This window comes from Lontra canadensis, unplaced genomic scaffold (assembly GCF_010015895.1).
Source record: "Lontra canadensis isolate GAN:19392208 unplaced genomic scaffold, GSC_riverotter_1.0 scaffold86, whole genome shotgun sequence".
NCBI classification, from domain to species: domain Eukaryota; kingdom Metazoa; phylum Chordata; class Mammalia; order Carnivora; family Mustelidae; genus Lontra; species Lontra canadensis.
Genome location: NW_022631080.1, coordinates 5,568,272 through 5,581,122, shown reverse-complemented (window position 1 = coordinate 5,581,122; position 12,851 = coordinate 5,568,272). Strand labels below are relative to the sequence as shown.

Sequence of the window (12,851 nt, the reverse complement as noted above, 5' to 3'; positions counted from 1 at the left end):
GCGCACTAAATTCGGCATCAATATGGTGATGTCCCAGGAGCAGGGGACCACCAGGTTGCCCCAGGAGGAGTGAACCAGCCCAGGTCAGGAATGGAGCAGATCAAAACTCCCGTGCTGATAACCAAATGCAATGCACAGCTCTTAATCAGATCCCAGATTGGAAAAAAGATAAAATTTTTAAGTTATAAGGAACATTTTTGAGACAACTGGAGAAATTTTACTGTGGAATATATATTAAATATTAATATATCTATATTAAATCTATGTGTATGATATGGCTTTGTAGTTATGCTGGAGAAAGTCCTTTCTCTAAGGGCATAGATGCCTTAGAGATGAAATTATATATCTATAGGTAGACAGAGATAGGGTATAAAGCAAATTCCTCCCTAAATTAACAATTGACAAAGCAGAGGAATGTATATGAAAGCTATAAAACTTTTCATTGTACTGTGTTCTTCTATAGTTATGAAATTTTCCAAAATAAAAAGTTGTGTCTTAAAAAAAAAAAAAGTTGTATCTTGGGACAAAATTGAAGACCAAATGGCAAAAAAATAAAGTTAAAAATACATTCCTATAACATTAATGAAAGCACATTTTATTATCTTTATAGTGGGATTTGTTCAAACCACACTGAGATACCACGTTACACCAGTTATAATGGCCAAAATCAACAGGACAGGAAACAACAAGTGTTGAAGAGGATGTGGAGAAAGGGGAACCCTTTTACACTGCTGGTGGGAATGCAAGTTGGTGCAGCCACTTTGGAAAACAGTGTGGAGATTCCTTAAGAAATTAAAAATAGAGCTACCCTAGACCCTACAATTGCACTACTGGGTATTTACCCCAAAGATACAGATGTAGTGAAAAGAAGGGCCATACGTACCCCAGTGTTCATAGCAGCAATGGCCACGGTCGCCAAACTATGGGAAGAACCAAAGCACCCTTCAATGGACGAATAGATAAAGAAGATATGGTCCATATATACAATGGAGTATTATGCCTCCATCAGAAAGGATGAATACCCAAGTTTTATATCAACATGGACAGGACTGGAAGAGATTATGCTGAGTGAAATAAATCAAGCAGAGAGAGTCAATTATCATATAGTTTCACTTACTTGTGGAACATAAGGAATAACATGGAAGACAACAGGAGAAGGAAAGGAAAAGTGAATTGGGGGAAATCGGAGGGAGAGATGAAGCATGAGACTGTGGACTCTGAGAAACAAACAGAGTTTTGGAAGGGAGAGGGTAGGGGGTTGGGTGAGCCTGGTGGTGGGTATCAAGGGGGGCAAGTATTGCATGAAGCACTGGGTGTGGTGCATAAACAATGAATCTTGGAACATTGAAACAATAAAATAAAATTAAGATATTAAAAAAAAGAAAAAGAAAAAAAAATGGGATTTGTGTAAAAGGAACTATTGGAGCATTAAAAAAACATAAATTGTACTTAATTCTCTATGAAAAGGAAATAAGCTCTAATGACATTAAGTATATGAGCTGATAATGCTACATGTATATATTTTATAAGTAAATATATGCACATTGAAATGTATTTGAGAAATATTTATTAATTGAGGTATATGATTTTAAAATATATTTTGAGACCTTTGTGTAAAGAGCAATGCTTCTGAAAGTATAGTCTTCTAACAACCTACACTGGAATAAATTATGCTGGTAGGGTCTTACCCCAGACATAATGAATCAGAATAACCTAGTGTGGACCTGGGAATATAAATTTGGTAAGTTCCCAATTATTAGTTACTGACTTTTAAGATCTACTAAACAAGAAAAAAAGGAGTTCTAAATATCAAGTCTCCTAAAAAGTGTCTAAAGTAAAAAAAACAAAAAATTAATTATAAGCAAGTTGAATCTCATATTACTTTTCTGCTAACTGGCTACAACAATAATTTTATATCTAACTTTCCATACTAAAAAACATTAGTTATTTGCTACAAGCAAAGCAAACTAAAACAATCCAATTAAACCAGGGTATGAAGAGACTGTTGCATATCTGACACTCCAACTGCCCACCAATCTCAAGTTTCCCAATAATATTTATTTATTGATTGAAATACTTAGTACATTGTCTTAATTAGGGAGAGAATTTGAGAGTGTGGGAGTTTTTCTTATACCTATTTCTCTCTCTTTTTATGTATACATAAAGCTATGCACACCCTGATTGGCAATATACAATGATCACTACATATTTAACATAAATATGCATTCAACTCTGGAGGTACGTTAGATAAGAGGGCCTCCAGGGACAAGATTTTCATAAACTAATTCTAACATGTCAAATCAAATGCACTAGACATTGCCTCTCCCTGTCCTGTAAGTATCATTAACATGTCATAACTATGCTACATTGTGTGCTTTATTACTTTACTGCTGGTGAACACGATGGTCATAATTAACCTTGAGTCAACAACAACTCAACACAGTACTTTGTTTACATCAATCAACCTTCAAAATGGAAGCTGAAATTTGTAAAACTAATATGATAATTGGTAGGTACACTTTTATCCCTATGTTATTTTGTTTTGTACTTCAATAAAACTATTACTGTCTGGAAAAGAATCCACTTACACTTATACATTTAAATCAAATCACTAATACTGCATTTAAATTTGAATTCAGTAGAGAGAGTGAATAATCTCAAGACTATAGCTATTTTAGTACAAAAGAAATGAAAACTGCTACTTTACATGCATTAGTTATTGCTTCATTCATATATGTAACTTTTAGGTATGAAACCCATAGTGAGATTTCACAAATAGAATATCACATGAGGGGCACCTGGGTGGCTCAGTAGGTTAAGCCTCTGCCTTCGGCTCAGGTCATGATCTCAGGGTTCTGGGATCGAGCCCTGCATCGGGCTCTCTGCTCGGCGGGGACCCTGCTTCCTCCTCTCTCTCTGCCTACCTCTCTGCCTACTTGTGATCTCTATCTGTCAAATAAATAAATAAAATCTTTAAAAAAAAAAGAATATCACATGAGATCAGAATACAATGTATACATGTATGTGTGTATGTATGTTGCAGATATAGTCATTTTGAAATGTGTGTATGACAGTTTTCGGCATAAAACAGAATGTCAATACACATAATAGTGACTGAAGATTCAATTCCTGCTCTACCAACAAATATGCCAACTTTGAAACACTCATTTAGTTAAGAATAAAGCTATGAGTTAATGTAACCTCCGCCATTACTGAGCACAGATTAGCAGGTTTGGAATGTGGGTAGATGAGCAAGGGCACACATATATATATAATGGAAATGTGTCCTTAAGTTCCTAAATTCATCAGGTCCTAATTTCGAACATTTTGACTCAGATCAATTCCTGGCTACCTTTCCTTTTTCCAACTTTATTTCTGGCTAAGTAGAGTAGAAAATTTGAGAGCAGGGATTCGGGGGGACGGCATAATTACTGATAAGAGAGGATTGTGGGAACTGAGTCCATTGATAGCAGTCACTGAACAAGGGTACATGTCCAGGCTGAACAAGGAGGTCAAGACAAGAAATCCAAGCATGTGTTGATGAGGCAGAGCCAGGATCTGATGGCAGAGTCAAAAAGAGAAAGGAGGGACCTGAAGAGCTGAGAAAATGCAAAAGGAATGGGAGTCAGAGGTATTTTCCTGAGGTCCTTTGATTGGAGGAAAGGAGGTCTCTTTCCCTGAGATCTTAGGGCAGGAAGCAAGCAGAGAGGCAAGCACCATTCTTTAAAGCCTTATCAGTATGGGGATTTATAAGCACCATCTGTAAGCAGACAAGTTAGAATGTCAGTTAGGTGGTCCTGGAGAAGACAGCTAGATGTGATGAGTTCAAGACAATGTTCAATCACTTATTCACTGTATGGCTTTGAGAGAATTCTAAGCCTCAGATCCCACATCTGAGAAGCCTCTCAGAGTTTTTTTTTTTTTTTTAAAGATTGAGTATAGTCACATTTACAGAGTTCAAACGTGGTACCAAGTGAGTGTACAATGAATGCAAGTTTCCCAGGTTATCTGAAGGCTATCTGATGCTATCTGTAGCGTCCTACTCCTCATGGGACTCATTAATGGTCTCCTTCGGAGAAGTCTCGACCATTCTCTGAGCGTTTAGGCCATCTCCTCTCTAGTCATCTACCTCTTTTATCATTTAAAGGTGGCATGAATTAAGATATGAACAGACCCTTGAAATATAATCTTTTCAATACTTTGCCTGTGTAATGTTCAACTTAAAGAACTTAGAGACAACATACAATAGAATTAATGAATTTAATTAAATAGAATTAAAAGATCCTTGAATGTCAAAGGGCAATATTGCTGAGATAAGTGATTAAGATAGAAAAACAGCTAAAATATCAGCAGAAGAAAAGACATTAGAGAACTGGCAATATAAAAGTTTGAGAATGAGTCTGCAATTCTAAAAATGTTGCCTTCTTGGAAAAATAGCACATTTTGAAAGCTATCTTTTCATATATATATCTTATCTATCCATCTGTCTATTGAAAGAAAAATCAGGAATGCAGGATCTGAAATACTGTGAGACCTCTCTCATTGAGCGACCACCAGCTTGGTGCTGTATTATGAAGTCTTGCTATCAACCTCCCTAAGGGGATTCTGTGAATTGTGTAGCATCTGCAGAAACACCGACATCTTTTGAAAGATAGTAAGGGATTGCATACCATGAAGTAATTTTAAGACATTTGTAAATATTTAAATAAGAAGCTATTAATTTAGTGCCTTTTAAAATAAGTATATTTGACATACAGGTTGAATTTTTTTGTCTTTTGTTAGTCACGCTTCCTTATGGCCCTTCAACAATTCAGGCCAAATTTTGAGGCCCACTCACCAAGGAAAACGAATGCAAGAAGAGAAGAACATGGTAGCTAGAAAAAACAGAACCCACAAAAGAAAGAGGGAGGAGGTTATGACAGAGAGAAAGAGAGAAACTTCATTATCAAGAAAAGGAAAAGGGAAATCTTTTCATAAAGGAAAAGGAGAAAGTGAAGGAAAAGAAGATATCAGAGGTTGTTGTCTTCTTTCTCCTCAGGTTGAAGGCAGGGGAAGAACCTGAGGGTCTGAACATTTACTTAAGAGAGAGGGAATTTACTTAAAAGAGACTGTTTTAAAATATGAAAGACTAATAAATCTTTCATTGTCAAGCTTACTGTTTTTTCCTGTTATATAGCAAGAGCATTTTAGACCAATTAAAGAAAATCAAGAAGCCACAAATTACTTCATAATTTATTTCTAATGTTAACAATCTTGATCCAATAAGTTTTTATAACATTCTCATAGTTAAGGAGTGATTTGGCTGCAATTGCCTTGAAAATTCTATTCCTTGAACAGATCTATTTATCAGCCTTGTGTGTTGTTCCCATACCAGAAATTCTGAGCCCCAGAAGTGGTACAAACTTCACAAACACATATTTTCTTGGTGCCTCTCTAAATTTGTGGTTTCCAATCCCAACCAAATACAATACATTTCATATTTTAATTCTGTCAGCTCCATCATCCATTCCCTCCAACAATTATTTCAAACCACTGGGCCACTCATCAAATTTCTTACTCTATTCCCTTTTCCCAGCTGATAAAAACATAAACAAAACTGCACTTAATTCCCAAGTGCCTCTGAGACCTAACAATTTATCTACAGTCACATTTGTTTTATCCTATCTCTACCTGTCCAGAGGGAGAAATGTCCCTCCTTCCACCTCAAGCCTGATCTTAGTCCTCCCAGAGCCTTACCCATCAGTTAAGCCCCAACTCCTTTACAGCTTTAACTTCTGCTCAACCCTGGCTGCTTCTTTCTGCCTCTACATATGTTCACATCTTTTCTATATTAAAATGCTGACTTCCTTGAGTGTACAATCCACTTTTAGTAAATACTGGCATGTCTCTCCTCATCACCGCCAAAGTCTTCACAAGGGAATTATACAATAGATGACATTATATTCTTAATTTTTACTTAATTATTTCATACTAAGAGCAGGAGGAGACAATTAGGAAAGATGAAAACGTCAACAGGTAAATGACAGCGTTCGGTTTCAGCATTAATAAAAAAAAACAGTCATTTGCAATCATGATAAAATACAATTTTGCCTCCATCAGATTGATGAAGATTATGGAGAATGCTACTGGTCAGAGTTTATAGGCAGAAGTACTGTCTATAATATATTCCTGAAAGCAGCACAAATTGACATAGTAGAACCATCCTGGAGAGCAAGTTGGTTATTTATATCAAAAACCTTAACATGTATGCATTTCTTCTGGCCCAACAATTGAGGTATATACAATGAATTGTGGTGGTAGTAGTAGTAGTAGTTTTAGTAGATGTAGTAATAACATTTGAAAAGATAAGATTAGTAATGTCTAATACTAGATTTAAAATGTGTTTCAGAAAACTTGTAATGAGTTGATTTTCAGACTTTCGATATTTGGTCTTTTAATAAAAAGTGATCAGAAACCCCACATAATCTAATTTAAAAACATGTATCTTCAATATGACATAAAAAAAACCCAAGTTTTTTACAACTGAAATTTAATCCAAATATGCTATTTATGAAGAAAAGAGGGTGCATCCACTGTGGAAAACAGTATGAATGTTAATCATAAAGCTAAAATTAGAAGTACCCTACTATCCAGTAATCACACGACTGGGTGTTTACCACAAAAATATAAAAATACTGGGATGCCTGGGTGGCTCAGTTGGTTAAGCCACTGCCTTCGGCTTAGGTCATAATCCCAGGATCCTGGGATGGAGTCCCCTATCTGGATCCTTGCTCAGTGGGGAGCCTCTGCCTCTGCCTGCCACTTTGCCTGCTTGTGGTAGCACTCTCTTTCTCCCTTTGACTAAATAAATAAATAAATAAAATCTTAAAAAAAATACAAAAACACGAATTCAAAGGGATACACGTGCACCCCTATGTTTATATGATGATGATACTGGGTGATGTATGAAATTATTAAATTGCTATATTGTACACCTGAAACTAATATAACACTGTATGTTAGCTGGAAGAGAATCAAAACTTAAAAAAAAGAAAAGAGGAAAATAAAACAAAACCAGAATACTAGAATTGCTAAAAACTTTGAAGGAATAAGCATTGGCATATTTGGGTCATGTCATAAGAATCTTACAAATCTACTACCTTACATATTTGGCTTTACAGATAAATTGGAAGAACTTGACTTGGTACATAGATTTCTAATTTCTGATTGTGGCTCCACCATTTATAAGTGGTGATTTCAGCCAAGATATTTCATCTCTCATACCTTGTTTTCTCTTCTATAAAGTAATGCTATTGAAATAGCTAATGGATCTCTAAATTGTCCATTACCCCTAATATGGTTGGATTTTATGATAAAATAAGTTGGACTAATGATTACAAAATAACATATGTAAAATATATTTTAAAAAACCCAACTCACTTGTTAGTATAATATTGACCAAAACATCTTCCTTGGTGGGATTTTGGAAAGGTATAACAATAGATGAATGAAGACGGAGGAATGTAGTTACTCTTTCTACGTGTATAGGCTGAGGGAACAGTCCTACTCCAGAGAGGTAGAATATCCATTCTTTAAACTGTTTAAAGATAAACATGCATGACATATATATCCTAATCGCATACATTTTATTTGCAACACTTAATAAATGTCATATGCATAAAAATCTCGGTAGATAAGAAATATTGCAGGGCGCCTGAGTGGCTCAGTCAGTTGACTCTTGATTTCAGCTCAGGGTGTGAACTCAGGGTCTTCAGATGGAGTCCCATGTTGGGCTCCACTCAGTGGAGAGTTTGCTTCTCTCTCTCTCTTTGCCCCTACCCCTGCTCATGCGCTCTCTAAAATAAATAAATGAATCTTTATATTAAAAAAAACTTTGTTGTTAATATTTAATCTGCATTATTATATATTTTTTCTTTCCCAAATTCCTTTTGGTTTTATTGAATATTCAATGTATTTCTGCACTAAAAAAAAAGGGCAAAAGATTATTAATACTCAACTATGGAACATCTTTCTATGCATAAGAGGTTACTTATAGCAATATCAAAGAGAAATCCTAATGAAAACCTTGTATTTATGCTCAGGGTTTTTTTAAAAAAATCAGTTTGTCTAGCAAACTGGATAGTAAACACTACATGAAGTTTCCAAAACCCTAGAGTGATTTTCAAATGAAATTCAGATGGTTATCACACAAAGGATGAGATGGTGAGGCACAGATTGAAGTCCCATTAAAAGGAAGTATGCAGGGGTGCCTGGGTGGCTCAGTGGGTTAAGCCTCTGCCTTCAGCTAAAGTCATGATCTCAGGGTCCTGGGATTGAGCCCCACATCGGGCTCTCTGGTCAGCGGGGAGCCTGCTTCCCTCTCTCTCTCTGCCTGCCTCTCTGCATACTTGTGAACTCTCTCTCTCTCTCTGTGTCAAATAAATAAATAAATAAAATCTTTAAAAAAAAAAAAAGGAAGTATGCATACCTGCATGCCACAGTATTTATCTCTACTGCCTGGGACAGTGTACGTTCTGTTATGACATGACAAGGAAGAATGGCTCAAAAATGACATGAAGGAGATTGCATGTAGCCGTTGTTCTTATCTGGGTTTCATAAACCTGCAGAACACTGTTTGAAAATGTTTCCTTTGTGTTCATTTAGAATAAAAGTCCTGAGAGCACAACAGACTGTGACTCTGTTCTGCACTGAATACTTTGCTAACGTTCCAGATGAATAAAGAGGTCACAAAATGAAAACCAACAAACAATAACCTAGTTTATAATCTCTTAAACAACGTAGATGTGTCCAAGCCTCCAATAAAAGAGGAAAACATTTAAGACTGTTTCAAACTAGGACAGTTGGTGACAGTAAACCCATAAAATGCTGTCTCCACATAGGAAGGATTAAAGGTAAATTTTATCTGTACGTATCTTCAAATGCCTGCACTTCTTTTAGTTAGAGATTCTACTAGCAGAATACAAGTGCAATATATTTTCACTTACAATGTCCTGACTCCACACAATAGAATGACTGGAATCAAGCAACAGGGTTCAATTATATTCACAACTTTTTTTTTACATAAATTACTTATTTTGGCTACTTAATAAAAATCAATCCTGGATGACAGAAACGAAGTTACTTTAAACCACTGGGAATGAGCTGAACTACAAAAACAAGAAGGCCATGTTTTCAGGTTTCAGCAAGTGGCCTGGAATATTGGAGCTTCTAAATTAAACCACATCCCACTATTATTGAACACTAGTATCCAACAACTGCCCTGGCATTGCTTAAATTATCCCTGGATTCAGAGAGGGGAATTAAAAAGTATCCAAACAATTATGTGCATTAAAAAAAAAGTAATGTTTTCCCCCATCTTTATCTCAAACTTTTTTGAAAGAAGACACAGCGCAACCTTTAAATATCCAATTCCAGGGTGCCTGGGTGTCTCAGTCAGTTAAGCCTCCAACTCTTGATTTCAGCTCAGGTCATGATCTCAGTGCTGTGAGGACCCCAGTGGAGCCCCATATTGGGCTCTGCACTCAGTGAGGAGTCTGCTTAAGATTCTCTCAGTCTCCCTCTGTCCCCACCCCTGCTTGCATGCTCTCTCTCTCTAAAATATATAAATAAATGTCTTAAAAAATATTTCTGCCTTGTTAAAAGTATTTTTGTAGAAGGAAATAATCTCTACTATACTTTCCTTCTTCTGTATGAAAAGGATCATTGTTTTTATTTTTAATATTTATGAGAATCAAGCATACTTCCAGAACATTGCTTCAGTTTATTTAAAAGTCAGTCATCACGTAAGAAATTTAATAGCCTCAGATTTTTTCTTCTGAAGGCAAATTACACATTTCTTGGAAAAGAGGATACTCTAGTCACCCACAGGTTTTGCACTGACATGGGGTCCCCTATATTATATTTGATTCCATTGACTCTCAGATGGCATGTTTTGTAAGCTCCTTGGTGTCCTGCAGGACTTAAAGCACATATCTCCATTTACATTCCTCCTCATAACACTTGAAGAAATAAAAAGTAATAATAATTGTCAAAAGTTATGTAAAATTTTCATTGGCGGTAAGAGAGTTATAATAGTCTGTAGGTAGTTGCAAAAACAGTCAAGAACACAGGCTCAAGTCACATGTCCTGGTTCAGGTCCAAGTTAAACCTCTTACTAGCTGCCTGACCTTAATTTCCTTGTGTCTGTTTCCCGATTCATAAAATGAACTGGTACTTCTACCACAGGACTGTGGTGAGAATGAGTTGATAAAGTTCTTAGAATGGCATGTAGCAAGTTTAGAGATGCTTAAAAAATTATTAATTATTATTATTTTTGTTTTTTATTTATTTTTTAAAAGATATTATTTATTTGGGAGAGAGTGTGTGTGAACAGGATGAGGGGCAGAGGGAGAAAATCTCAAGCAGACTCTGTGCAGAGTGTGGAGCCCAATGTGGGGGGCCTGATCTTAGGACTCTGAGATCATGACCTGAGCCAAAACCAAGAGTTGGATGCTTAACTGAGTCACCCAGGTGCCCCTTAACTATTGCTGTTTTTAAAAAAATTATTATTAATCAGTAACACTGTACAGATGAAATAGTATGAAAGAATAATATAATATTTGTAAGACCACATTTTCTACAGTTTCATATTTAAGTTCATGAAAATATGAATAAACATTAAGTCAGGAAATTAACAAAAATGCTAACAAAATGGCATTTCCATTAAAATACCTATATTTTAAATCTGGTTGTATGTTCACCTTCACTCAAGTAATCTAAGGATTTAAAAATGCCTTCTTTAGATGCCTCCACATGCACAATGTATACTGCATTTCCAAAAGCTCATTTAATTAATAATTTACAATGAACTTGTTTTGCTTGCAAAATATGTCAAGTGAATGAATTAGACTTATTTATTGATTCTGAAATTTAATGAACTTGACTTGGTCCGAGAATAGTCTATCATACCTGAGTACAGCAGAAGGTGATAGAAACTTGATGACCAGTTCTTCCAAGAGCCGAAGGAAAAAAGTGAACAGATACCTCTTTGACGGAGTGAGGAGAGATGGTCAGCTATGTAAATTCAGAGAGAGAAAAAAAAAATCAATGCTTTTGTTTGAGCCAGGACCTTTGCATGCTAGGTATATGCCAGGTTGATTTTCGTGTGATTAGTGTGTTGCCTTGCATGTGCTACCCATTCTTAGTATGTCTGCTTGGCGAAGACTGGTATAATGGCCACAGTAAACAGTGTTTAGTAGTGTTTACCCCATGTTCTTCCTCCAGGCAATGACCACATGGAGTTACCCACTTTATAAAAGGAAATCAGGATGAATCTTTAGAGCTGAGTAAGAATCCCATATAAGCTGAGTAAGAACCCCAAGTAACAGAAACAAGCATATTTTTTTTAAGAACCTATAGTTTATAAATCATCCCAAGATACATGTGAAACCACCAAGAACCTAACTTTTAGCCCTGGTGATGTCAAAAGAGAGGAACTGATTGTAAGCATAGGTGTAAGGAAGGTTTCTTTAGTATACATTGAAGTGTTCCTTTTTGTCCGATCACACACACACTCAAGGTGTGAACTGTTAGAGTAACTTGAGTCTGAGCAGTATTAGAATGAGTTACCTTTCCAGAGATTAAGAAGCCAGCAACTCCATCAAAATGCTACACTGCGAATAATATAATATTTAACATCAACTCTTAGAGAATGATAAAATGAGGGGCACCTGGGTGTCTCAGTGGGTTAAAGCCTCTGCCTTCAGCTCAGGTCATGATCCCAGAGTCCTGGGATCGAGCCCCACATTGGGCTCTCTGCTCAGTGGGAAGCCTGATTCCTCTTCTCTCTCTACCTGCCTCTCTGCCTACATGTGATCTCTGTCTGTCAAATAAATAAATAAAATCTTTAAAAAAAAAGAATGATAAAATGAAAAGGCATATGTCTGAAAAGTTCATTTTTTTACTACTGTATTTTTCACAATAACTTTTGAAAATATAAAACTGCAATACAGTAGTGTCATTCGAATCGTCATAGAAAATAGCACTTAGTGTTTAATAATAATGCTCTGATAATGACCATGGAATACAAACACAATTTATTGTTATATTTATAACAGTCACCTCCTTACTCTATATATGTGTGGTTTATCTATAGCAAATATTTTTATCTAAGGCTGGCTCTCACTCTAAGAGTTAATCAGTTAAGTTTATGTATAACTAAGGAGTACAAATTAATTTTAATATCAACCTTAGCAAAAAAAAAGTTGTATTTCATATATTCTTTTAATTTAGCAAATATGAAAAAAGTTCTCTATATAGATAGATAGATATAAAGAAATCATCAGCTTCATTAGAAAAACCACATACTACTACATTAACTTGGATTTTAATTCTAGTTCCACCACATACTAACCACATGGTTTAAGTATTTTAGATTCTCCGGCCTCAAATTCCTCTTCCTTAAATATATGTCAGAAGCATATGGGGCAGATTGAGGTAGTGTATATAACCAAACAGTAACTCAATAAAATTCCTTTATTTTCACCTAAAATTCACTGAAAAATCCCATGGTTTCAAGGAAAGGAAGATAAACACTATTGGTTGCAATTTATCTGTAGCAAATGTACTGGTTTAGTGTAATGGGATACAAATACTATGTTAAATATAGGACCTGTTGGAAACTTGCAAACATTTAATTACAAGCAAGTGTCATCATAATAGCCAATTCCAATATGTGAGTTTACACTGGATCTTAGCTGAAGAGAGAAAGATTATAGGAACAGCTGAGTAAAGTTAAATTTGGACAGGATACTAGATGATGTGGGAGATTAATTATGCTATTATGAAATATAATCTGAAGTACTTAGTGTTGA

General features: G+C 35.6%; 1 protein-coding gene across 1 annotated transcript in view; it reads right to left on the bottom strand.

Moving 5' to 3' along the window:
- Positions 1–12,851, bottom strand: part of CFAP47 (cilia and flagella associated protein 47) — a 509,602-nt gene that overhangs the window by 104,551 nt on the left and 392,200 nt on the right. The window contains exons 55-56 of the mRNA XM_032883134.1: positions 10,948–11,052; positions 7,420–7,576 (exon numbers count right to left, since the gene is read on the bottom strand). Coding sequence (XP_032739025.1) covers positions 7,420–7,576; positions 10,948–11,052 — 262 coding nt within the window. The remainder of the gene's footprint in view (positions 1–7,419; positions 7,577–10,947; positions 11,053–12,851) is intronic.